This window comes from Trachypithecus francoisi, unplaced genomic scaffold (assembly GCF_009764315.1).
Source record: "Trachypithecus francoisi isolate TF-2019V2 unplaced genomic scaffold, Tfra_2.0 Lachesis_group0, whole genome shotgun sequence".
Classification (NCBI taxonomy): domain Eukaryota; kingdom Metazoa; phylum Chordata; class Mammalia; order Primates; family Cercopithecidae; genus Trachypithecus; species Trachypithecus francoisi.
The window spans coordinates 19,173,130-19,200,804 of NW_022681453.1; the positions used below are offsets into that span (position 1 = coordinate 19,173,130).

A 27,675-nucleotide genomic window follows, 5' to 3' on the forward strand; every position below is an offset into this window, starting at 1 on the left:
GTATTTAGGAGACCCATCTCCCATGCAAAGACACACATGGGCTCAAGATAAAGGCATGGAGGAATATTTACCAAGCAAATGGAAAGCAAAAAAAAAAAGCAGGGGTTGCAATCCTAATCTCTGATAAAACAGACGTTAAACCAACAAAGATCAAAAGAGACAACGGCATTACATAATGGTAAAGCGATCAATGCAACAAGAAGCACTAACTCTTAAATATATATGCACCCAATACAGGAGCACCCAGATTCATAAAGCAAGTTCTTAGAAAACTAGAAAGAAACTTAGATTCCCACACAATAATAGTGGGAGTCTTTAACACCCCACTGTCTATATTAGACAGATCAACGAGACGGAAAATTAACAAGGATATTCAGGACTTGAACTCAGCTCGGGACCAAGTGGACCTAATAGACATCTACAGAACTCTCCACCCCAAATCAAAGAATATACATTCTTCTCAACACCACATTGCACATATTCTAAAATTGACCACATAATTGAAAGTAAAACACTCCTTGGCAAATGCAAGAGAACGGAAATCATAACAGTCTGTCAGACCACAGATTAAGAAACTCACTCAAAACCACACAACTACGTGGAAACTGAACAACCTGCTCCTGAATGACTACTAGGTTAATAACGAAATGAAGGCAAAAATAAAGATGTTCTTTGAAACCAATGAGAACAAAGACACAATGTACCAGAATCTCTGGGACACATTTAAAGCTGTGTGTAGAGGGAAATTTATAGCACTAAAAGCCCACAAGATAAAGCAGGAAAGATCTAAAAGTGACAATCTAACATCACAAAAGAACTAGAGAAGCAATAGCAAACAAATTCAAAATCTAACAGAAGACAAGAAATAACTGAGATCAGAGCAGAACTGAAGGAGATAGATATACACAAAAACTCTTCAAGAAATCAGTGAATCCAGGAGCTGGTTTTATGAAAAGATCAACAAAGTAGAATAATAAGAGCTATTTATGACAAACCCACAGCCATATCATAACTGAATGGGCAAAAACTAGAAGCATTCCCTTTGAAAACCAGCATAAGACAAGGATGCCCTCTCTCACCACTCCTATTCAGTATAGTGTTGGAAGTTCTGGCCAGGGTGATCAAGCAAGATAAAGAAATGAAGGATATTCAGATAGGAATAGAGGAAGTCAAATTGTCTCTGTTGGCAGATGACATGATTGTATATTTAGAAAACCCCATAGTCTCAGCCCAAAATCTCCTTAAGCTGATAAGCAACTTCAGCAAAGTCCCAAAATACAAAATCAATGTGCAAAAATCACAAGCATTCCTATACACCAATAAGAGACAAACAGCCAAAACATGAGTGAACTCCCATTCGCAATTGCTACAAAGAGAATAAAATACCTAGGAATACAAAGTACAAGGGATGCAAAGGACCCCTTCAAGGAGAACTACAAACCACTGCTCAAGGAAATAAGAGAGGATACAAACAAATGGAAAAACATTCCATGCTCATGGATAGGAAGAATCAATATCATGAAGTGGCCATACTGCCCAAACTAATTTATAGATTCTATGCTATCCCCATCAAGCTACCATTGACTTTCTTCACAGAATTAGAAAAAACTACTTTAAATTTCATGTGGAACCAAAAGAGTCTGCCTAGCCAAGATAATCTTAGGCAAAAAGAACAAAACTGGAGGCATCATGCTACCTGACTTCAAACTATACTACAATGCTACAGCAACCAAAACAGCATGGTACTGGTACCAAAACAGATATATAGACCAATGGAACAGAACAGAGGCCTCAGAAATAACAACATGCATCTACAACCATCTGATCTTTGACAAACCTGACAAAAAGAAGCAATGGGGAAAAGATTCCCTATTTAATAAATGGTGTTGAGAAAACTGGCTAGCCATATGCAGAAAGCTGAAACTGGACCCTTTCCTTACACTTTATACAAATATTAACTCAAGATGGATTAAAGACTTAAATGTAAGACCTAAAACCTTAAAAACCCTAGAAGAAAACCTAGGCAATATCATTCAGGACATAGGCATGGGCAAAGACTTCATGACTAAAACACCAAAAGAAATGGCAGCAAAAGCCAGAATTGACAAATGGGATCTAATGAAACTAAAGAGCTTCTGCACAGCAAAAGAAAGTATCATCAGAGTGAACAGCCAGCCTACAGAAAGGGAGAAAATTTTTGCAATCTATCCATCTGACAAAGGGCTACCATCCAAAATCTACAAAGAACTTAAACAAGTTTACAAGAAAAAAAACAACCCCATTAAAAAGTGGGTGAAGAAGATGAACAGACACTTCTCAAAAGAAGACATTTATGTGACCAACAAACATATGTAAAAAAGGTCATCATCACTGGTCATTAGAGAAATGCAAATCAAAACCACAATGAGATACCATCTCACACCAGTTAGAATGGCAATCATTAAAAAGTCAGGAAACAACAGATGCTGGAGAGGATGTGGAGAAATAGGAACGTTTTTACACTGTTGGTGGGAGTGTAAATTAGTTCAACCATTGTGGAAGATAGTATGGCAATTCCTCAAGGATCTAGAACCAGAAATACCATTTAACCCAGTAATCACATTACTGGCTATATACCCAAAGGATTCTAAATCATTCTACTGTACACATACACACATATGTTTATTGTGGCACTATTCACAATAGCAAAGACTTGGAACAACCCAAATGCCCATCAATGATAGGCTGGTTAAAGAAAATCTGGCACATATACACCATGGAATACTATGCAGCCATAAAAAAGGATGAGTTCATGTCCTTTGTAGGGAGATGTATGAAGCTGGAAACCTTCATTCTCAGCAAACTAATAAAAGAACAGAAAACCAAACACCGCATGTTCTCACTCATAAGTGGGAGCTGAACAATGAGAATACATGGACACAGGGAGGAGAACATCACATACCAGGGCCTGTCAGGGAATGGGGGGGGCTAGGGGAGGGATAGCATTAGAAGAAATACCTAATGTAGATGACAGGTTGATGGGTGCAGCAAACCACCATGGCACGTGTATACCTATGTAACAAAACTGCCCATTCTGCCCATGTACCCCAGAAACTAAAGTATTTTAAAAAATGGCCAAAAAAATGAAAGTGATGTATATATTGGTTTGTAATCTCCCTTTTTTGGTAGCAACTTGTCATGATTACCTCTTCATGTGAATTAATGCTCCCCTATACTACCCCGTCAGTTTAGAGGCTATATGGTATTCCATTATATGGCTGGATTGTAACGTATTTTATTAAGCTCCTAATTTAATTTTTTAAATTTATATATATATATATATTTTTTTGAGACAGAGTCTTGCTCTGTTGCTCAGGCTGGAGTGCAGCAACATGATCTCAGCTCACTGCAACCTCTACCTCCCGGGTTCAAGTGATTCTCCTGCCTTAGCCTCCTGAGTAGCTGGGATTATAGGTGCATGCCACCACGCCCAGCTAATTTTTGTAGTTTTAGTAGAAACTGGGTTTCACCATGTTGGCCAGGCTGGTCTCAAGCTCCTGACCTCATGATCTGCCCACCTGGGCCTCCCAAAGTGCTGGGATTGCAGACTTTTTTTTTTTTTTTTTGAGATGGAGTTTCCCTCTTGTTGCACAGGCTGGAGTGCAATGGCATGATCTTGGCTCACTGCAACCTCCTCCTCCCAGGTTCAAGCGATTCTCCTGCCTCAGTCTCCCAAGTAGCTGGGATTACAGGTGTGTGCCATCATGCCCAGCTAATTTTTTTGTATTTTTAGTAGAGATGGGGTTTCACCGTGTTAGTCAGGCTGGTCTCAAACTCCTGACCTCATGTGATCCACCCACCTCCGTCTCCCAAAGCGTTGGGATTACAGTCATGACCCACTTCTCTCAGCCCCTAATTTTAGCAATTTAGGTTCATTCCAAATTTTTGTTGTTAATATTGCCAAAAACATTTATTCTTATTTTCTTAGGTAAATTTCTCAACCTGTAATCACTAGATCAAAGAATCAAAAACCTTTCTTAAGTTTTTATAGCACAATTCTTTGAAATCCAGACTACCTTTTCTGTGTATGTTCCATCTAAGCAATTACCATGCTGAGCTGTGTCAGCTGTCATACCTGCCTCCTCTGCCAGATGGTGGGCTTTTAGGGACCAGGATTATTTCTTGTGCATATTTATATCTCAGAACCCACCATGGTGCCTGGGACATGGTAGGCTCATAGAGATGAAAATCAAAACTAGCATTTATTGAGTACTTCCCAAGATCCAGGGCACAGTGACACCAAAGAGGAATGTTACCACCATTCCTGTTTCACAAACGTAGAAAATTGGGCTTAGAGAGGTAAATATTAGAACTGTGCATCTCATTATGTCACAGGACAAATATTTGTTGAATGAAGATGTCACTTCAGGAATATTGGTTCTATGGAATAAAGTAACTGCAAACTTGATGGTCAGTGTCACTAATTATGACATAATATGTTTGAAGAACTTACTGTTTGACTTAGAGATGTTGATTTTGCATGTGTTGATATTCAGTGTCCCATGTTTTAGATTTCTAGATTTCTCCTAATAACTTCTTCCTTTATGAGCTCTGTAGGGGTGATTAAGTCATGCCTCCCATATCCTTCCATCACCAGCTTTTTTTTTTTTTTTGAGATGGAATCTTACTCTGTTGCCCAGACTAGAATACAGTGGCATGATATTGGCTCACTGCAACCTCCACCTCCTGGGTTCAAGTGATTCTCCTGCCTCAGCCTCCCGAGTAGCTGGGACTACAGGCAAGGTGCCACCACACCTGGCTAATTTTTTTATATTTTTAGTAGAGATGGAGTTTCACCATGCTGGTAAGGCTGGTCTCAAACTCCTGACCTCAGGTGATCTGCCCGCCTCAGCCTTCCAAAGTGCTGAGATTATAGGCATGAGCCAGCACGCCCAGCCCCATCACCAGCTTCTTTGCCTAATACAAAGTTCAAAACACTTGAATAGGTTTCAGAAGCACGTGGAAGACTCATTAAAGCACAGCTTGTGCACTCCCACCCTGAGTTTCTGATCCAACAAACTAGATGAGGCCTGAGAATTTTAATTTCTAACAAGATCTCTGGTGAAACTGCTGCTGCTGGCTCAGAGACCCATTTTGAGAACCATTTAGATTCCAGTGGATTGTTGTACCCTGTTTACGCTGTTGTACGCTCTGCTGCTCCAGGTCCCCTCCCCACCTTTTTGCTGTGTTCTGAAGGCACAATCTACCTATACCACCATGTGTGAAGAGAGATCCCTTGTTATAATCAGACCCTTCTCTTGGGGGCCTTTTAGCCAGCAGGTTGACCCAGTGAGGCAAGAAAAGCTCTGAACTGGGACTAATCCACCTTGGCTTCTAGATTCAGCTCTACCTGACGTAACATAACCCCAGGCAAGTCCCTGCTTATGCCTCTTCTCCACACAGAGAGAGTGAGATGGCTTCAATCCCTAAAGACTCCAGGTCTCAGACTTTCTGCTTCTTCTCAAATGTGTATTCAAGCAACTCACTCATCCCTGCCCTGGCCATGTAGCAGACCACTATTTTTTAAAAAAGGCCTCATTTTCCGGTCATTGGACTTCAGAGGCCCTAATTGCCTTCACTGAATTTACTAATTCAGTTACTCTTTTATTATTTCTTAGCCTTAGGATTCTTTGTTCTCTGTAGAGTGAGAAAGGCTTCTGTTTATAGCACATTATTTCATGCAGCCATGCTGTGACTTTTTTGTTTATGTGAAATACTAAATAAATAATGTCACAGTACTATAGTTTAAAGGTTAATAAAGGGGTCAAGCGTGGTGGCTCGACCGCACTTGGGAGCCTGAGGCAGGTGGATCATCTGAGGTCAGGAATTCAATACCAGCCTGGGCAACATGGTGAAACCCCATCTCTACTAAAAATACAAAAATTAGCCGGCATGGTGATGCGTGCTTGTAATTCCAGCTACTCAGGAGGCTGAGGCAGGAGAATCGCTTGAACCTGGGAGGTGGAGGTTGCAGTGAGCTGAGATCACACCTGTGCACTCTAGCCTGGGTGACATAGTGAGACTCCATCTCAAAATAAATAAATAAAGGTTAATAAAAAGTTAAAACAATTTTATATCATATCACAACCAGTTTCTCACTTCAGAGTAAATCCAGTGAGACCTATTAGAAAAGTGGCTGAGATCAGGATAAATAGCCAATGCATCTGAGGCTTAATACCTGGGTGATGGGTTGATAGGTGCAGCAAATCACCATGGCACATGTTTACCCACATAACAAACCTGGCACAGGTATCAATCAATCAACAATCAGACAATCAAGCACAGGTATCCCCTGAACTTAAAATTAAATTAAATTAAAGCTGAGATCCGGCCACTGCACTCCAGCCTGGGCGACAGAGCGAGACTCCGTCTCAAAAAAAAAAAAAAAAAAAAGAAGTGAGTACTGCTAAATGCCCTTGCAGATCCACAGGGTAGAAACAAATATAGTCTTGCTTCTTAGGATTTAGGTATCCGATAACAAATGCAGGGGCCCAGTGATGGTCCAGTGATAGGAACAGCAGCCTCAAGGGCTCTAGGTTCTGTGGGTACAAACAGTGGAGCCTGTTATCCTGAAGGAAAATCTCAGGAGGAAACACTCAAATCTCATTCAGCTCCATTTAATGCCAGCCATTAGAGTGAGGACAAGCTCCCCAGAAAGCATCTTTTTTGACTGGCTGACGAGAGTGTAAAGTTCTAACCAAATGTATTTTATGCCTACAAATTATTTTGAATTAATGTTTTTAAAGGGGGGAAAAATCTGAAAATGCCCTCTTTTGAATCGAAAATACTTTTCTTGGTAGGGAATCCTTGCCTTTTGCCCTTAGATGGGAAAGAGTACCTGAGACTTTTAAGTCCTACCTCTTTTTCTTTTTTTTTTTTTTTTTATTATACTTTAAGTTCTAGGGTACATGTGCATGACGTTTATATCATGTATAACTCCCCAATGCAATCCCTCCCTCCTCCCCCCTCCCCATGATAGGCCCCAGTGTGTGATGTTCCCCTTCCCGAGTCCAAGTGATCTCATTGTTCAGTTCCCACCTATGAGTGAGAACATGCGGTGTTTGGTTTTCTCTTCTTGTGATAGTTTGCTAAGAATGATGGTTTCCAGCTGCATCCATGTCCCTACAAAGGACGCAAACTCATCCTTTTTGATGGCTGCATAGTATTCCATGGTGTATATGTGCCACATTTTCTTAATCCAGTCTGTCACAGATGGACATTTGGGTTGATTCCAAGTCTTTGCTATTGTGAATAGTGCCGCAATAAACATACGTGTGCATGTGTCTTTGTAGTAGAGTAATTTATAATCCTTTGGGTATATACCCAGTAGTGGGATGGCTGGGTCATATGGTACATCTAGTTCTAGATCCTCCTACCTCTTTTTCAAACCACTAGGGTGGGAGGCCTTCTTGATTTGGGGAGGCAGAGTGATTCCTTGGTGCTATAGGTAAGATACTATCTTCCCTGGGATTTCTTTGGAACAAGGACAGAATCAGGAAGTAGTTTCCCACCATCCTCACCCACCACAGGAACTGGATTTCCCATTCTTCTTCTGAGGTCATCTCAGGTTTATGAAGTTTCTGCTTCCTTCTAGGTGGAGGCCGAGTTGATTGACAAGCTGGACAGCATGGTATCAGAAGGGAAAGGTGACGAGAGCTACAGGGAGCTCTTCAGCCTACTGTAAGCTACTCCAGCCCCAGGCACATCACAATGGGGGATGGGATGAAGTGGGCCAATGAAAAGTAGAGTTTGCAACTGCACTGGCAAGCTTTAGAGTTTGGTTATCAAGAGAGACCTGGGTTCCTGATGGTAGCAATGCTCAACTTCTATCACCAAGAAACCAAGCTCTTTCAGGGATTCCCATAGCTGACTGAAAAGATAGAAAACAGGTAACCTCTGAGCTCCTAGATTTGCTGACAGGAAAAGGATCATTGTTTGTCTTCATAACATGCACTGCCTCTGGATGGGGGGCAGGCAGTTCATGGAGACTCAGTTCTGGGCTCAGTGCTGGCATTTCAAGGTGGGGGATAAATCTTCCTTTGAGAGACAGGTTCCTGATTGCCCTGCTTTGTAAGTTAGTACAGTCAGCTTGAAAAACATTGCAGTGAGCTCTTGAACAAGCTGCAACACTCTTTCCAGGCCAGTTTTCATGTTTGTGGAATGAGATGGTTGTACTGAATGATATCAGGGTTCTTCTGGGTCCTCCATTCCATGGTTTCTGGCTTAAGTTGATGGAGGCCAAGAGACCTGAAGAGAGACCCAGGGGAACTATGGCCCTCCCAAGTAGATAGTGATGTTGCTATTTTATCTTCCTAAAAAATGAAATCTTAAGATATTTACAGCTCCAGAATACCCTCCCCATTGTACTTATGTCCAACTTTGAGATGTTCTTTGTTTTTGTTCCATTTTGAAAACAAACCTCTAGCATATTTTTTCAGGAATAATACTATCCATTGGCTTAGAACTTTCCAGTGTGCAAAATGTATTGGCATTTCTTACCTTATTTGATCCTCACAACATACCTGCAAGGTGTACAGAGTAGAAATTATCTTCCCTCCCACTTGAGAAATAAAGAACTGGGCTCAGGGAAGTGCCAGCATGCCCTCAGTTGTGTCATCAGTAACAGACAGCTCTGGAAGGAGGGCCCAGATCTTCTAATTTCCAGATGGGGGAATCTTTCTGCTATACCATGCCCACTTTGTTTCTTGAGGAGTCATGAGGTAAAATGTAAATTTATTTTAAATTTAAATAATTATAATTTGTGAAAATGAATCCATCCTTTAGTATTTCTTTTTTAGCCGAAGATTTGTCTAATTGTGGAAACAAGGCAGTGTTCCTTGGCCGCTAACAAATGACTGCTACAAAGGAAAAAATATAAAAATAATCTGCAATTACTAATTACCTGACCAAATCATGTTTATAAGCTCTTTTAAAATCAGTGTAAGAACTGAGAACCACTCATAACATGGAGCAGCATTTTCAAATTTGTGTTTTTGGAAGCTAAAAAAAAATGTAAATCATGGGTGAATTAGTTTAAAAAAGATTCAACTAAGCAAAATTGAACAAGCCTCTTTATTATAGGACTTCTCAAAGACTTTGTTGTGCAAAAGGATATGAGCTGGGTGCAGTGGTACTTACCTGTAATCCCAGCTACTTGGGAGGCTAAGGTGGGAGGATTGCTTGAGCCCGGGAGTTCGAGATTATCCTGAGCAACATAGCAAGACCCCATCTCAAAAAAAAAAAGGATATGAAAAATCTCCAAAAGGAGGGTATAGTGATCAGCATTTCCCAATTTCCCATGCTTGTGTGCTCACAGAACATTTCCACCTGTCCTCTAGGACAGAGACCTCTGCAGAACACAGTTGAAAAATGCTGGTACATTTCTCAATGGATAAAGCCACAGAAGTCAGATTCAGTGTTCTTAACCTTCTCTAACAACAGGAGTCACCTGGAAAACCCTCACTTTCCCAGAAGCCTGGCCTAGGCAGTATGCTCTGTGCAAGGAGACAGTCATCATTGTAGCAGCAGCATTAACAGCAGTCAGGCTGTGGGTTTGAGTACCCAGTACTAGACCCCTAGCTGGGTCTGCCACCCCAGGTGACTCTCATGACCTTAGAGAGCAAGGAACAGTGTGGAAAGGAATCAGGAATAAAATTGTATGGAGTGAAGGATGGACCTAGGCTCATCACTGGAGCGAGCAGAAAGAGTTCAAGTCATTGTCCCTTAGGAAAGACCTGTGGGATGGCAGAGGATCTCAGAAGCCAGGCTTTTGGAGAAGCCAGGGGCTGCCCTGAGGTACCAGGAGCATGGGGTTGTCAAGTAAGAAAAGAACCTGTGCATTTAGCTCCTGGCTCTGGCACATTTTGCTTGGGAGCATTCCCTGCAACAGTAGGATGGCCAAGTATAGCTCCTGGACTTGCTCACTTTCCCTTATATTGGGGCCCCAAGACTAATGAGAATCTTTCCCTTAGTTTCCATGAAGATGATGGGTTTAGGCTGGGTACGGTGGCTCATGCCCATAATCCAAGCACTTTGGGAGGCCGAGGCAGGAGAATCACTTGAGGCTAGGAGTTCAAGATCAAACTGGGCAACAAAGCAAGACCCCATCTTAAAAAAGAAAAATTAAAAATTTGAAAAACAGAGCTTGGTTTGTATGTTTGCTGAGGATGGCTCTGGGCAGTGATAAAGACAGTCAGCCATTGGCACAGCCAGGCTTATCCCTCAGTGGGCTCTTGTTCAACTACTCCTTCAGAACAGAAGTGAGTTACAGTGTATGCCTAAGGTGGCTGGAGCCAAGCCCCTCCCTCCCCTCCTCCTCAGTGGCATCCTTAGGAACTTGTACATGGAAATAGAAGCTGTGTTTTCATTTGTTGCTGCCAGTTCAGTAACCTCCTTGTCTTTGCTTTCTGCTGCATGGAGTAGAACCCAGCTGTTTGGGCCCTACCCCAGGTAAGACTGCAGTGTGGTAAGTCTGCTGTCTCCAGATCCATCACAGCCTCCATGGGCTCTTGGACTTCACTCTTGTGCCCAGGGGAAGGCTCATGAATTGTGTTTGCTTTCTCCACCCCTCCACCAATAGCCTGCTGGAGAAGGTTGAACAAGAAACATGGCGTGAAACCGGCATTTCCTTTGTGACCTCAGTCACCCGCCTCATGGAACGTCTTCTTGACTACAGGTATCTTCTCAGCCACCCACTCACCTCTTCTTTTGTCAGGACACTCTCTCTAGCAAGGGAATCCCCCTGACCTGAAAACTGAGACCATGTGCCTTCATGGGGAGGACTGTTGTGATATTGGGTGCCATCACCAGTCAGTAGGAATCTGATGATGATCAAGAAGAGACAGAGACTTTTCCCAGGGGTAGGCTAGGGCCTCCTGGGATTCCCCGCTAAAATGTGGGCACATGTACCCAGGAGGGATCTTGGGGATATGTAGTCATCTGGCCTTCCATCCAGAAGGGTTAAGGCTCAGAGGAATGGGCACAGCAAGAGGGAAGAGTAAAGCTATCTCCAGAGCAGGGCAGGGAACAGCTGTAGGTCCTTAGTGCAGACTTTCCTCCGAACCATATGGCAGATGAGCAGAGAAGTATCACCTAGAGGACTTGAAGTTGGCTTTTCCAGGGACTAGGGACCCCACTTTTCAATGCCTATGTTCTTTGTCTAAAGTCTATTTATTTCTGTCCCCTGGTCATGGCCAGAATAGATTAGAGGAAACAGCCTGTGAGCTCAGAGATCTTCATATTATATTCAGTCTGGGAGTTCATGTGAAATAAGAATTTTTTTTTTTTTTAAGACAGTCTTGCTTTGTCACCCAGACTGGAGGGCAATCATGGCTCACTGCAGCCTCGAAGTCCTAGGCTCAAGCTGTCCTCCCACCTCAGTCTCCCGAGTAGCTGAGGCTACAAACCCATGCCACCATGCCCGGCTAAATTTTGGTTTTTGTTTTTTGTTTTTGTAGTGACAAGGTCCCACTGTGTTGCCCAGGCTGGTCTCAAATTCCTGGGCTCAAGTGATCCTCCCACCTCGACCTCCCAAAGTGCTGAGATTACAGGCCTGAGCTGCTGCACCCAGCCAGAATTAGAATTTCTTAATGAAAGTCTGCCTTCTCAGTTGTATCATGGCTTTTGAATTAGTCCAAACATAACAATGAAACCACAACTGCAGCCTTAATCATTCTCTCAGCAGGGTTCAGGTGATGGCTAAAGGTACCTTTTGGGAGCCTGGAAGAAGGTGAGGAGAAATGATAAATGAAACCCAGCTCCAAGCAATAGTTGCCTTCTCTGTGGTAAAAGCTGTGCAAATGCCAGATGAGGAGAGCATTTTGAGCTCATGGATCAGGAAATAGGAGAGTTAAGCCTGGCTCCAGTTGCTGCTGAAGTAGAAGGTGCTGCTGTGCAAAAGACTCAGGTGTCCAATGCACTGGCCTGGATATGGAAATGGAATTCCTGAGAAATGTGCTCTCGTCTTAAGCATCCCCCCATTCTGTAGCACAGCTATGCTTGTGTGAACTTCAGGCCGTTTTTCCTGGGCCTTTCAAGTTCAAAGCTGGCCTTGGGGCCCCTTTTACAGCAGACTTCTTTGTTCACACCAGGTCTGTAGCTTCTCCTGCAGCTACAATTAGACAGGGCAGAGAGGTGGACAAAGCGCTGCACCTCCCCCTTACCAAAACATTTTCTAAAGTTTGGCTTTATTCACCGTGGCCTAACGAAGGAGCAGAAAATAATTTCTTAGGCTCCAAGGCCTTGTTCTAGCTGCCTGTTTGATTTCTTTAGCTACCTTCTACAAGCAGCTCAAACTCATGCCCAAAACCAACTTCATTCTCTATTTCTTGTCTCAGTGGTGGTATCTACAAAAAGTCTAAAATCCTTAATATGGCATCACTGGCCTTTGCTCACTTCTCCAGACCAATCTTCTGCTAGTCCCCAGTACTCATGCCCTACACCCCAGCCTCCCAGTATTGCTCCTTGCTAACGTGAAAGGAAACAGCATAATGTTGATGATGGCCCCTGTTTATTGAAAATCTACCACTTGAGTGCTCTACATACATTTTCTCTAATCCTATAAGCATCCTCATTCTTTTTATCCATGAGGAGAAACTAAGAAGTACCACTGCTAGGATCTGAATCCAGATCTAGCTGACTCAAGAACCATGCCCTGTCTCTTTCTCCATGTTGTCACCACTTAACCACTTGTATTTTCCCTTCAGGTTTCTCTATATGCTGTGTTCTCTCCCAAGAGTGGTTTTCCAACTCACCCCTATTAGGGAAGCTTTCCCAAGCCAGGAGCTTACCTTTCTGTGCACGCATTGAATGATGATCACTTGTCATCTTTCTGTCTTACCTTACAAAAGAGGACCAGCTCCTTGAGGATAGGAACCTTGTCCTTATCTCCCTGTTCCCCTGTATGGGGGCTGGCTCCTGGCAGGTACAGAGTAAATAATGAGTGATAAACTTGTTGGAAAGACCATGCAGAAACCAAGCAACTCTTTTCCTCTACCTCAATGCAGTTAGTTCAAGAACTTACTAAGAAAAGAGTTGTTGGCTAGGCACAATGGCACATGCCTGTAATCCCAGCACTGTGGGAGACCAAGGCAGGCAAATTGCTTGAGCTCAGGAGTTCGAGACCAACGTGGGCAATATGGCGAAACCCCATCTCTATGAAAAATTGGAAAAGTAGCCAGGTGTGGTGGCATGCACCTGTGGTCCCAGCTATTTTGGAGACTGAGGTGGGCAAATCACTTTATCTGGGGAGGTCGAGGAGGCAGTGAGCCAAGATTGCACCACTGAACTCCAGCCTGGGTGACAAAATGAGACCCTGTCTCAAAAAAAAAAAAAAGTAAAAGAAAATAGTTGTTGATATGATTCAAGGAAAGGACATCAAACAAAAAGGAAAAAAATAATTGTTCAAAGTTGTAAAATATATACATTGATTAAACATAATCAACAGATTGTACTGTAGAATTACCTGAACCTGTTATGTAAGATTCAATGTTAGACTGGCAAAACTTTAGGTACTCAAAGGAATACCTTGTCAGCTTTTATATCAATGTCTTTAACTTTTGTGTGAATTTCAGACACTCTGTGTTAAACATGAAGATTCTCACTGGTAGTAACTATATTTCCCAGGATAGGAAGCAGAGCCCTAGAAGGGTTTTCTTTGTGCCTGGAACAGACAGGGACAGAGCTAGAGTTGCCAAGCCCTTGTGGCTCAAAGTGGAACCTGTACCTGGAACGGGCAACTGAGGGTTATGAAGCCTGCCTTTCCCAGACCCCTCAGGTTGCAATGAGAGCTGCCTGGTCACTGATGTAGTCCCCAGCCAACCCACTACCCAGGTGAGCCAGATGTTTCAGAAGCCTCTTTCAGGAGTCTTCCCTGCTCACCCTTCAGAGAAAGAGCAAGAGGGAAAGCAACAGCTGCACCTAAGTCAAACTTTAAAAGACCTACACCATGAAGTAGCCACACAGAAGTGGTGCAAAGCTACACAAAAAAGAGTCTGCTGTCAGCAGTGCAGAGGAGAAGCAGTCATAGAGCACAGAAGTGTGTAGGATACCCCTAGTATCATAGTGTTGAGGCCAGTTCCTTTCTGTTTAAGCGACTTAGCTATGAAGTTCTGGTTATGGCCAAACAGAAGTTAATGCTTGGTAAGTGTTTCAGATGCTTTATAGAAAATACAAATCACTAAATGGAAATGGAATTCCTGAGAAATGTGCTCTCGTCTTAAGCATCCCCCCATTCTGTAGCACAGCTACATGCCTGCCTACAGCTACACTAAATGCCGAAGTGGCTAGGTAAGATCTCACTGCCCTTCATGGGGCCAACTTACTGGGGAGACAGATGCCTTCTACCATTGTGTGGGTTGCTTGGAACAACTTGCCTATCTCACCTCAGGCTCACTCCTCTTGAAAAGTCAAGCAGTTTCCTGGCCCTGCTAGCACTAAAGGGACAGGTTGTGCAGAAGGATGTTCAGGACCCTCATGTCTGGCTACATAGGAACCAAATGTCTTATGTGGTGATAGGTCAACCCCCTCCCCCCAAGAAAGGAGGGCCTTGGTTCCAAACATCACAAACCTGTCAACTCTGACTAGAGACTTCCACAGGAAGGACATTTGGCTTTGCAAAATATCATGAGAGGAGTGTGGATTTTCAACATCCTTTTCTTTCAAAGGAGTCATCCCAGGGTTCTTCCTCTGCATCATGGGAAGGTGGGGAGAACTGGGTTTGTCAAATGGCCATCCAGAGGCTCAGTGACTTGGCCTAGGGCCCCTGATTCCCAGCTGTACTGCTCTTCACTGGGCCCTGTGCCTGTCAGTGGAGCAAAGCCAAAGACACTCTCCAACCTGACCCTAGAAATCTGTATAAACCCCTTTCTGCAGCTTTTCCCCAGAGCTGCTAATACACAGCTGCACAAGGAACTAGATCTCTAGAGCAGTGTGGACTGCTATGGAAGGAGACACATCAGGCAGATGGCTCTCTGGCTGGCTGTGTGCATAGGAGACTTCTTGCTGGATTCACCAGTCTGGTTCTCATTCTCCTTCATCTCCTTGTGCCAGGCTTCTGCTCCTTTCCAGAGGAGCTTGGCTTTGACCAACCCTCTCCCTATCTTGGAAAGGATCCATTCTCAGTGTTCCTATTTTCCTGTCTCTCACAGGCCATCCCTGACACCTCCTATACCCAGACCCTGCTAGGTATGAATGCAGCTCAGTCCTGGCTGATGCTTTAAGCACGAGACCTGCTGCTTCTGGTGATATATGGCTCCAAAGACTAGTACACAGGAAGGAAACCATAGGGAGAAATGTCAACTATGTGGTGAACATGTACAGAGCCCTGAAGCTAGGGCCATGAAGTGGAGGATCTTGGCTTCTATTCAGCACTCCAACAAAATGAAACCTGTCCTTTAAGGAGAATTCTATGCCTTCCTTTAATGGGAAGTTGAAGATTTGGCCTTTCACTTAATATGCCCTTTTGTGCCAAGGACCTTTGTAGGTGCCACTTAATACCCTGATGTAGCTCTGGGCTCTCTCTGTGCTGTGCCACCAGAATAAGGGGCTCAGTTGAACAGAGATATTTGAGCCCCGAGAGTGGGTCCAAAGCTGAAGGAGCTCACAGTAGACTCCTCATCTATGGAAGCAGTTCCTATGAAAGCAGATGTTGGAGGCCATCTCAATCTAGGATTTGGTCATACTAATGCCCCAGTAATAGTACAGTTCTATGTGTTGTCTCACGGCCCCACTTCGTATCCGGTGCTCATCTGTGCTGTCTCTTCCAGGGACTGCATGAAAGGAGAGGAAACAGAGAATAAGAAGATCGGCTGTACTGTTAACCTGATGGTGAGAGGACATGGGCCCTGACCTTTCTGCCTACTGAAATGGTTTCTGTCCTGCGCTGTGATTGGCTTGGCCCTTCTACACTACATGGCTATGGGCCTAAGGGTTTGAATCAGGACATCGGCCCAGTTACTGGTATCTTAGAGGCCTGCACTTCCCCAGACACATTCCTACTTGGGGAAGGAATGAAACGAGCTTCTCTTTGTACAGAACTCTAGCCTGGCCTCTTGGCAGGGACTCACTAAGTCTGACATGCCCCAATTCAGTCAACCCTGACTCCTGATCTGCCCTGATGCTTTTCCTCTTTCACACTACCCAGGGCTCCCATAGACCTGCCAGTGGTTCCACCCACAGCAGGTGTTCCTTCTGGCTGGTGCTTTCTCCTTCTGGTGCTGTCTGCCTCCAGGGCCTGCCCTCCCTCTCCTGCCCAGCACACCCACGGCTTTGGCCAGCTGCCCAGAGCTTGGCTATGGCCTCCACAGGTAGTTGACAGGTGTTTCCTTCTCTTTATTATAGAATTTTTACAAATCTGAGATTAACAAGGAAGAAATGTATATCCGCTACATCCATAAGCTTTGTGACATGCACTTGCAGGCCGAAAACTACACAGGTAAGTGGGGAAAAGAGAGAGCCATGCCTGACCATGAGGACAAACTGAAGGGATTTGTACAATAGGCAGAGAAAGGCTTCAGGCTGGTGCCTGCCAGATCTCAGCAGAATGTTGGGGCTTGTGCTATCCCCTCACCTCACTCATTTCCCTCAACTCCTTTGTGGCACATGGTAGAGAGAAAGCAGGCAGAACTTCCACTTGTGCCTTTGTGCCATGTCCTCCACTACTTGAGGCTGTTTCTTTTTTTTTTTTTTTTTTTTTGAGACGGAGTCTCGCTCTGCCACCCAGGCTGGAGTGCAGTGGCTGGATCTCAGCTCACTGCAAGCTCCACCTCCCGGGTTTATGCCATTCTCCTGCCTCAGCCTCCCGAGTAGCTGGGACTACAGGCGCCCACCTCGTCGCCCGGCTAGTTTTTTGTATTTTAAGTAGAGACAGGGTTTCACCGTATTAGCCAGGATGGTCTCGATCTCCTGACCTCGTGATCCGCCCGTCTCGGCCTCCCAAAGTGCTGGATTACAGGCTTGAGCCACCGCGCCCGGCCGAGGCTGTTTCACTCTCCTTCCCTCCTGTCCACCCCTCTGAAGTCTCAAGGGTGACCTCGAAATTCTGGTGCACCAGGTTCAGAGCATCCTGAGCTAACTGTCACTCCTTATGAACAGAGAGCCTTTTTTAGGACTTTCAAAGCTGGAGCTAAGGTTATAACAAAGGAATATCCCCTGAACCCTGGAACTTCCAGAACTCACTAGCAGACCTTCCTTGTAGGCTAGGTTCTTCAGACCCTGCAACTGCATAGCAGCCTCACATTGCGCTCCCAGTGCAGAGTATGAAGAGTGTTCATCTGACTTCTTGACAGGCCAGACAGGGCCTGTCATTGTATCTACAATTTAATCCAACATCAAGGCCTTTTCTAACTAGAACAAATTTTAAGCATTTCAAAGTGGCTGTCACAACTGTTTACTGAGAACCACGCTGAATCAGGGGGTTGTGTGCATGCGTGTGTGTCCTGTCTGATTGACATGCCATCGTTCCCCCCAAAAAGCCATTTTCTCCATTGCGGTGACCAGCCATTATGTCTTAGCTCTTAGGTGATAGGACTTGAATTTGTGTGATAGACCAGGAAATTTAAGCTATCCTTCTCTGCAAACACTATTGCAATTAGATAGATTTGTAGAAACAGAGAATCCTCCTTTATCTCTAGCTGTTAGAGAGTGTTTGGCTTAGATGGTATATTATCTGATAGCACAGCTTGGCAAGAATTAAATCTAAAATGACTGGGCTTTGAATCTTAAATTCAGCTGACTAATAAAATGACTGGGCCAAGTCTACCATTCTCTGCATCCACTTGCACCCATGATCCAGCAGCCCTCTGAGAGGGCAGTGAAGAGAAAGACTTTAATAAATGTTGTATATCAGCAGAAGCATTTGCTAAACTTCTGGGGAACTGGGCCATGACTGAGAGGCTGGGTCAGGGACTTTAACAGAGAAAGAGTGCTAAGCCTTGTCTCTGATGGCTCAGGGAATGACATCTGAAAAGAATATAGGCAAGGAAGAAAAAGACGTTCCATGGTTTCCTAAGCTCCAGAGGGAGGCCCTGAGTTCCACAAGGCTTGTCCCTAGAGAAAAAAGGCTTCCTGATCCCATGAGGAGGTGTGTACATTCCTTGGCAGGAAGTTCCAGTGGCAAGGGCACAGGCAAAGAGGCAAGGATAAGGAGGAGCCTAAAGAGTGGACACAGGCAAGTGGGCCTAGCTAAAGCTGGAAGTGGGTCGATAAATGGGTTAGAAATGAGATTCTTCATAGTCATGGAGAGTAGATTTGAGCAGAACCTTGAAAACCAGGCGGAAGCACAGAAGCTAGAACTAATTAACTTGCCAGTAGGAGATGCCCACTAAAAATGAACAAATAGAACAGAAGAGAGAAAACTGTGTAATGAGGCCCCTGAGCCATGGCTGTGATTCAGTGTGACTCATCCCTCGGAATGTAGGGAGCCATGGTATTTCACTGCTGTTGTTTTACATAACCCTCTCTAATTGTTCCACACATAGAGTAAGATGTTGCCAGGCCTTCACTCTGGGTCTAGTATCAATTTAGGTTCCTTTGGTAATGGAGCTCTAAGAGCTAGTTCTGAGAAGGTTGGAAAGGAAGCTGTAGTCAGTTGAGCAGAAAGGAACCCAAGAGCTCTCTCTGATGTGTCAACGTCTCCCACAGCAAAGCCACCTGTACACAGACTTTTGGGTAGCTGAGTCATTCTTTATTAATCTGGAGACCGGAACAGGTGACCAGGCCATGGAAGGAAGGTGTCTACCAGGATATTTGGCTCCTTCATGCTATGGACCAGGGTTATTGGCTTGCTGAGCAGCCCCACTGTTCCGTCTTTGGTATCCAGTGTCCCTGACCTGGGCTGCACATGACTTGCGCTGGCATCCTGCCCAGCATAGTCCTCTGACACTAGGCTGCTCCTGGGCCCCTGAGCAAGAAAAGCCCCTGGACCTCCATGGTGTCTGTCCCCACAGAGGCCGCATTTACCCTGCTCCTTTACTGTGAGCTGCTGCAGTGGGAGGACCGGCCACTGCGGGAATTCCTCCACTACCCATCGCAGACAGAGTGGCAGCGGAAGGAGGGACTGTGCCGGAAGATCATTCACTACTTCAACAAAGGCAAGGTACGCGTCATTAAGCCTTTCAGCTTCTGCTGTGATGCATGGCATCTTGACACCATAGGGTTAACAGCAGCTACAGGGGGTGGTGTGCGAGGTGGTGAGTGGGTGGGTGCCTATCTATGTGCCTAAGATGTGGAGGCCGCATGATTTTCTCTGAGGGACAAAAAGACAACAGCTTAATTCTGTGACTTGAAAGCCACATCCAGATTGTAGGTGTTAGAGACTACCCCACATACCAGCTTTGCATATCTATAAATACGAATGCTTCTACAGCAGGGGCTTCTGGAACCCTGTTTGTTTTTATTGGATTTACTTAAAGAACTGATACGGCTTTCTAATCTGCTGCCATATAAAACATGAGTGGTAGAAATGAATGGATTTTAATCACAACCAAAGGAGGCCTAAACTGCTTCTTACTGGTATATGTTCTTTTCTTAGATTTCCCTTTCCTACAGCACAGCCAGGGCTCCTCTCGTATTGGGGTTACTTTCCATCAAACTAGTTTCTATGGGATTGGCAGCATTGTCAGCACTGGTTTAGGCTTCCTTGGGGCTTTCCAGCCATTCTGCTGCCATCTCTGGGAGAGCTCTATGTGGGGCCCTCTGACTACCTACTGTTGGATGTGGCCCATGTGCTGGAAAAACTTGTTGAAGCCATTTTCTCATTACTAAGCTTTGAGCACATTTTGAAGCTGAAATAGGGTCATTCAGGGAACTGTAGTAGCTGAGCCCCTGACTCAAATGGAAATTGGTTTTTGAGATGAGTTTTTTCATCGAAAAGAAAGTTTTAAACATTAATGGCTTTTGCCTATAAATCAGAAAACATTCTTCAGTTTTACATAACATGGCGGACTTCTGTGTTTGTCAAAAATATTCACTCAGAAAACATTTCCCCATACAGAGAATGCACTGGTAAGAAGGAACCTTTCCAAAAGCACAGAAACTCTTATGTAACCTAGCCCAGAAAGGATGCCCATGCTCAGCTCTCAGCTAGCCCATGCGACTGATCCACAAAGCTGACCCAAAACCTCTGGTCCTTGCTGATCCAGGACCTGACACAGAGCCCCTCACTTGCAGTTTTAGGCCGGTTTTCTGGCTCCTGGCTAACCTGGAGCTGCCCCTCACCTACATGCCCAGCAAGCCCTCCTAGCTCACAGGGAATGACATAAGCATGGTGTGAGTATGCATGTGTGCTTCTAGTGTGTTCATTCTCATTTCTTTCCATGGGCACAGAGTACAGAGTAGAGAGTTATCCTAATCTGACTGAGTCGGCCTGTGGGATGCATGAGCATTGATGGTCCCCTCTTCATCCCACATTATAGTAATGCATAGAAAAGCAGGATTAAACTTTAACATGGACTAGGGAGTAAAACACAAAGTGTTCCTGAGTATTATAGATGGACAAGAAGGAGAGAAGGACTAGGAGACTCCATAGGCCACCTTCTCAGGAATCTCCTCACTTCTGCAATCCTGCCTTTGCCCTGAATTGCTGGAGGAGCAGAGTCTATGCTGAGTAGAGACCACTCAGTGAGCCCTCGCATGAGTTTATCCTCAAAGGGGTAGTCATCAGACCCACTGTCTTAGGCTCACACAGGAGACCTACCTTGTCTGTTCCTGTGCCTCAGCTCCTGATGAAACCATTAGGTGAGATTAACCAGTTCTTCTTGAAAATATTCAGGGTTTTCAAGAAGAAAACCATGGTTCTAGAAAAGCAAAACTCAGATGCTATGGGGAAAAAAATGTTCTTATGGGGCAGGCATGCTTGGCACCAAGAGAAAAGCCACCTTGGCAACAAGAGAAGGGCAAAGAAAGAAAGGAGGAACAGGTAGTGAGTTTCTACCTCTCAACACTGCCAGCACACCCTGCCTCACAAGGCAAGCCCCTCCTGGCTTTTCTTCCACACATTACCCCCAAGACCTGCCCCACAGGGACTGCTCATTTAAGTGATGATGGCCTCATGTAGGGCTAAAGATGCCCTGCCTGCTGACAGTAGCTTCCAGTGAAACAAATGTCCTCCACTGGGATCAAGGCTCATCTGTCTTGCTGGCATCTCTTCCCTAGTTTGTAACCCTGCTGTTCCAAGGCACTCGCTCCAAGGCCTCTACTTCAGTTATCTTTAGAATGAACGAGGACAAAGAGTAGTAGAAGAGAAGGGACTGGATTTCAGAGACTGGTAAGACATTTTAGAGTAGCTTTGCTTTCTGCCTGAAGGAGGGAAACCAAGGAAAAAGATGTAGATGGGGATGCATTGCACCTGTAGTACATTCGCTACCTCTGTGCAGAGGCAGCTCTTAAAGCCCCCAGACCCACCATTGTTCCAGTACACCCCTCAAAGCTGGCACATGCTCTCTGGTGTCTGCCTTAGACAACACAATCTCCCTTGGTCCCATGTTTATGTCCTGGGTACCCAAGAGGATTAGCCGTGGCTAATAACATGGCCATAGTCTAGTTCTGGGCCATTCTTTCCTGTAGTGAGGTGGTTGACTTATAAACCTGCTACAAGTTGGACTGGGCTCTGGTCCACAGAGAGTCAGCTCTCCCAGGCCAGATAAGGAGAGAAGGAAACTCCAAAGAGACAGGATGTGGCAGGGTGAGAGTTGAGAGAAGAAAGGGGTGATGTGAAGGTCAGAGCTGGTTCTTATCTCTAGGTGGAGGAAGCAGGCAGGAGGAGAAGCTGGACAGAGGCTAGCAGAGCATCAGGGCTACACCAACCACTTCTGTGGGAGTGGGCTTGAGCTCTCCTGTTTGAGGGTTTACCATGGTACACACTCTTTTGAAGGAACGACTGTTACTTCTAATATGTAATGTGCAAACAGACTGGTGGCCCATGCTTTTCCCTTCCTTTGCCATTTGATTAGAATGAGCCCTAAGTCAGTACAACTTTTTGTGCTGTCCCTGCAAGGGAGCAACAAGGATATATAAAAGCACATATTAGGCCAGGCAAGGTGGCTCACAACTGTAATCTCAACACTTTGGGAGGCCAAGGTGGGCGAATCACTTGAGGTCAGGAGTTCAAGACCAGCCTGGCCAACATGGTGAAAGCTCGTCTCTACTACAAATACAAAAATTAGCCGGGTGTGGTGGCGCACGCCTGTAGTCCCAGCTATTCAAGTGGCTCAGTCATGAGAATCACTTAAACATGGGAGGTGGAGGTTGCTGTGAGCTGAGATTGCACCACTGCACTCCAGCCTGAGTGACAGAGCAAGACTCTGTGTCAAAACAAAACAAAAGCACAAATCTGCAGGAGCTGGTAGAAGTGACTGGATTTTAGACACTGGTAGGGAATTTTAGAGTTAGCTTTGCCTCCTGTCTGAAGGAGGGAAACCAAGGCGAAAGATGTGGATGGGGATGCATTGCACCTGTAGTATATTTACTAACTCTGTGCAGAGGCAGCTCTCAAAGCCCCCAAGCCCACCAGTGTTCCAGCATACCCCTCAAGATTTGCAGGGTGTCTTAAAATTCTTGGTCCTGGGCCGGGCGCGGTGGCTCAAGCCTGTAATCCCAGCACTTTGGGAGGCCGAGACGGGTGGATCACGAGGTCAGGAGATCGAGACTATCCTGGCTAACACGGTGAAACCCCATCTCTACTAAAAAATACAAAAAAACTAGCCGGGCGAGGTGGCGGGCGCCTGTAGTCCCAGCTACTCGGGAGGCTGAGGCAGGAGAATGGCGTAAAACCCGGGAGGCGGAGCTTGCAGTGAGCTGAGATCCGGCCACTGCACTCCAGCCTGGGCGACAGTGAGACTCCGTCTCAAAAAAAAAAAAAAAAATTCTTGGTCATGGTTCATTCTAAAGATAATTATAGTGGGGAGGGATGCCTTGGAGCATCAGGGTTACAAGTTAGGGCAGAGATGCCAGCAAGATAGATGAGCATTGATCCCAGTGGAGGAGAAGACCTGTTTTTATTGGAAGCTACTGTTAGCAGACAAGGCATCTTTAGCCCCACATATAGCCATTGTCATCTAAATGAGCAGTCTCCCGTGGAGTGGCTCTTGAAAGGCTGGCCAGAAGTCTCTACACAACTCAGCTATAAACTTAGCTAGCCCCCATGAAGCTGCCAGCCAGATAGACCCTGTTCTGGGTCCATTGCTGAAACCTGCCCAAGCGGCACTTGCAGAGGACTGATATACGCCCCCTTGAAAGCTGTGATAATGGGGGTACAAGAGGCTTTCTAGCTCACTGAGGCACAGGCATTATATTAAAGCAAGGAGTCAGGGTCTATTTAAAATTCCGTTTGGCTGGGCATGGTGGCTCATGCCTGTAATGTCAACACTTTGAGAGGCCAAGGTGGTAGGATGGCTTGAGACTACGAGTTTGAGACCAGCCAAGGTAACATAGCGAGACCCCACCTCTATAAAATATTTTAAAAACTAGCCAGGCATGGTGGCACACACCTAGCCCCACCTGTAGTCCTAGCTACTCAGGAGGTTGAGGCAAGAGAATCTCTTGAGCCCAAGCATTCAAGGTTGCAGTGAACTATGATCATGCCAGTGCATTCTAGCCTGGGTGACAGAGCAAGACCTTGTTTCTAAAAAAAAAAAAAAAAACGCACACAACAACAACAACAACAAAAACCTCTTTGGTTTGTTTTAATCTTTTTAATCGGTCCTGCAGTTGCAATCCATGTGGTGTTAATTTCTTTGAAGGACAGAAAAATGTACTCTTTTGAGAAACACAATTGCAAATGAAACAATGTTTTCCTTCTCCCTGATGCTATTTCAAAGAGTATTCTCACAAATATAGTCCTTATGTTTAATGATTTATGCTGAAATATTTACTGGTGAAATTATATCTGAGATTTGCTTCAAATGCTATGGGGAGGAATAAGTGAATGGGGTATGAATAATACAAGATTGGCTGTGAGTTGGTTGTTGTTGAAGCTGGATGATGGATAGGAGTTTATTCTTCTAATCTCTCTACTTTTCTATATGCTTAAATTTCCTATAATAAAAAATTTTTATTAGTATTGAGAAGTTGAGGAGTCTGGGTAAAATATCAAGTAAACTAATGACCCTCAATCTAACCAAAAGAGGTATATATATATTTATTATTATTATTATTATTACACTTTTAAGTTCTAGTGTACATGTGCACAATGTGCAGGTGTGTTACATATGTACACATGTGCCATGTTGGTGTGCTGCACCCATTAACTCATCATTTACATTAGGTATTTCTCCTAATGCTATCCCTCCCCCCTCCCCCCACGCCACAACAGGCCCCAGTGCATGATGTTCCCCACCGTGTGTCCAAGTGTTCTCATTGTTCAGTTCCCACCTATGAGTGAGAACACGCGGTGTTTGGTTTTCTGTCCTTGCGATAGTTTGCTCAGAATGATGGTTTCCAGCTTCATGTCCCTACAAAGGACATGAACTCATCCTTTTTATGGCTGCATAGTATTCTATGGTGTATATGTGCCACATTTTCTTAATCCACTCTATCATTGATGGACATTTGGGTTGATTCCAAGTCTTTGCTATTGTGAATAGTGCCACCATAAACATACGTGTGTATGTGTCTCATGATTTATAATCATGAGCAGCATGATTTATAATCCTTTGGGTATATATTCAGGAATGGGATGGCTGGGTCAAATGGTATTTCTAGTTCTAGATCCTTGAGGAATCGCCACACTGTCTCCCACAATGGTTGACTAGTTTACAGTCCCACCAACAGTGTAAAAGTGTTCCTATTTCTCCACATCCTCTCCAGCACCTGTTGTTTCCTGAATTTTTTTTTTTTTTTTGAGACGGAGTCTCGCTCTGTCACCCAGGCTGGAGTGCAGTGGCCAGATCTCAGCTCACTGCAAGCTCCGCCTCCCAAGTTTACGCCATTCTCCTGCCTCAGCCTCCTGAGTAGCTGGGACTACAGGCGCCCACCACCTCGCCCGGCTAGTTTTTTGTATGTTTAGTAGAGACGGGGTTTCACCGTGTTAGCCAGGATGGTCTCGATCTCCTGACCTCGTGATCCGCCCATCTCGGCCTCCCAAAGTGCTGGGATTACAGGCTTGAGCCACCACACCCGGCCTTGTTTCCTGACTTTTTAATGATCGACATTCTAACTGGTGTGAGATGGTATCTCATTGTGGTTTTCATTTGCATTTCTCTGATGACCAGTGATGATGAGCATTTTTTTGTATGTCTGTTGGCTGCATAAATGTCTTGTTTTGAGAAGTGTCTGTTCATATACTTTGCCCACTTTTTGATGGGGTTGTTTGATTTTTTCTTGTAAATTTGTTTAAGTTCTTTGTAGATTCTGGATGCTAACCCTTTGTTAGATGGGTAGATTGTAACAATTTTCTCCCATTCTGTAGGTTGCCTGTTCACTCTGATGGTAGTTTCTTTTGCTGTGCAGAAGCTCTTTAGTTGAATTAGATCCCATTTGTCAATTTTGGCTTTTGTTGCCGTTGCTTTTGGTGTTCTAGTCATGAAGTCCTTGCCCATGCATATATCCTGAGTGGTACTGCCTAGGTTTTCTTCTAGGGTTTTTATGATTTTAGGTGTAACATTTAAGTCTTTAATCCATCTTGAATTAATTTTTGTATAAGGTATAAGGAAGGGATCCCGTTTCAGCTTTCTACATATGGCTAGCCAGTTTTCCCAGCACCATTTATTAAATAGGGAATCCTTTCCTCATTTCTTGTGTTTGTCAGGTTTGTCAAAGATCAGATGGTTGTAGATGTGTGGCATTATTTCTGAGGGCTCTGTTCTGTTCCATTGGTCCATATCTCTGTTTTGGTACCAGTACCATGCTGTTTTGGTTACTGTAGCCTTGTAGTATAGTTTGAAGTCAGGTAGTGTGATGCCTCCAGCTTTGTTCTTTTTGCTTAGGATTTATTTTCTTGACAAGGCGGGCTCTTTTTTGGTTCCATATGATCTTTAAAGCAGTTTTTTTTCCAATTCTGCAAGAAAGTTATTGGTAGCTTGATGGGGATGGCATTGAATCTATAAATTGCCTTGGGCAATATGGCCATTTTCACGATATTGATTCTTCCTATTCATGAGCATGGAATGTTCTTCCATTTGTTTATGTCCTCTTTTATTTCATTGAGCAGTGATTTGTAGTTCTCCTTGAAGAGGTCCTTCACATCCCTTATAAGCTGGATTCCTAGGTATTTTATTCTCTTTGAAGCAGTTGTGAATGAGAGTTCACTCATGATTTGGCTGTTTGTCCGTTATTGGTGTATAAGAATGCTTGTGATTTTTGCGCATTGATTTTGTATCCTGAGACTGCTGAAGTTGCTTATCAGCTTAAGGAGATTTTGGACTGAGACGATGGGGTTTTCTAAATATACAATCATGCCATCTGCAAACAGGGACAATTTGACTTCCAAAAGATGTATATATTTTTTAAAGGAGGAAATGGATAATATCACCTCTTAATGAAGGCCACTGCAGCCTTCCCTCAGGCTGTTGCATGGACATGTTGCTATAACAGGAGCCATACCACAGAAAGCCTGGAATCTAACTAGGCAAGGATCATCTGAAGCCTAATTTAAGGTCAAATAGTTCCATAAAGGAAATTGCCTGACCTACTGCCAAGTCCTCGAGTAGGCATTTTCTTCCTGATTTCCATACTTGTTTTTGGAGCTTAAACAATCTTAATCTAAAAACCAGTGTTTCATTAACTTATCAAATAAATCTTTACTGAGTACCTGATACATCCCTGGCATTGTTCTAGTCTCTGAGAATAAAACAAACAGGGTCCCTGCCCTCTTTGTGTTTATCATCTGATTGAGACTAATACAACAAAAAAGTAAGTAATTTTTTAAAATTAAGATAACTTCATAGTAACAGAACAGAAATGGACAAGGAAGTGCCTATTCTTGACAAAGTAGTCAGGGAAGGCCTCTTGGAGGTGGAGACATTTGAGCAGAGACCTAAAAACTATGCTTGAGCTAGAAACCCACACGGCTGTGTCATGACCCCCAAATTGGTTTTGAGGCGTATGTTCTTTGTGACACGAGTTGGAGCTGGCGGGAGACCTTTTGTTGTGTGTCTTCTGATGTGTTTAATGTGGGCTTTGGCCATTCTGAGGATGAGATGCTGAAGTCCTGTTTCTATTTCTGACACAGAGCTGGGAGTTTGGGATCCCACTGTGCAGGGAGCTGGCGTGTCAGTACGAGAGCCTCTATGATTACCAGAGCCTCAGCTGGATTCGGGTGAGCTGTGCCCCTCCCCCCACCCCAGCCCTGACTGGCCTCAGTTTCTAAATGAGCATTCTCTATGGGCCTAGACCTTGGTTTAGTGCTGTGGACAATACAAGAGAAACAAAAGCCAAGACTCCTGCCCTCAGGACACTTGCAGTCTGACTAGGAAACCAAAAATAACACCTGAAAAATAATTGTATGATCTGGACCCCAAGAGCCATGGTGCTCAGAGAAGGGATAAGTGGCATAGGCAGGATAGGATGGTGGTTTCAAGAAGGAGAAGGAGGTGGCAGCTCAGCTTCACAGAGAAGCTTTTCCTGGAATGGTTTTGTTTATGGATGCTTCATCCAAAATCTTTATAAGAGCTTTCCCCACTTTGCTTATGGTCAATTTTAAAC

At 44.4% G+C, this 27,675-nt stretch overlaps 1 protein-coding gene across 8 annotated transcripts in view; it reads left to right on the plus strand.

Moving 5' to 3' along the window:
• Positions 1-27,675, plus strand: part of DOCK3 (dedicator of cytokinesis 3) — a 735,684-nt gene that overhangs the window by 671,967 nt on the left and 36,042 nt on the right. For all 8 annotated transcript variants that reach the window (XM_033208879.1, XM_033208884.1, XM_033208901.1 and 5 more), the window contains 7 exons: positions 7,634-7,719; positions 10,462-10,488; positions 10,619-10,714; positions 15,804-15,864; positions 16,378-16,471; positions 18,984-19,132; positions 27,203-27,289. In XM_033208879.1, the coding sequence (XP_033064770.1) occupies positions 7,634-7,719; positions 10,462-10,488; positions 10,619-10,714; positions 15,804-15,864; positions 16,378-16,471; positions 18,984-19,132; positions 27,203-27,289 (600 nt within the window). The remainder of the gene's footprint in view (positions 1-7,633; positions 7,720-10,461; positions 10,489-10,618; positions 10,715-15,803; positions 15,865-16,377; positions 16,472-18,983; positions 19,133-27,202; positions 27,290-27,675) is intronic.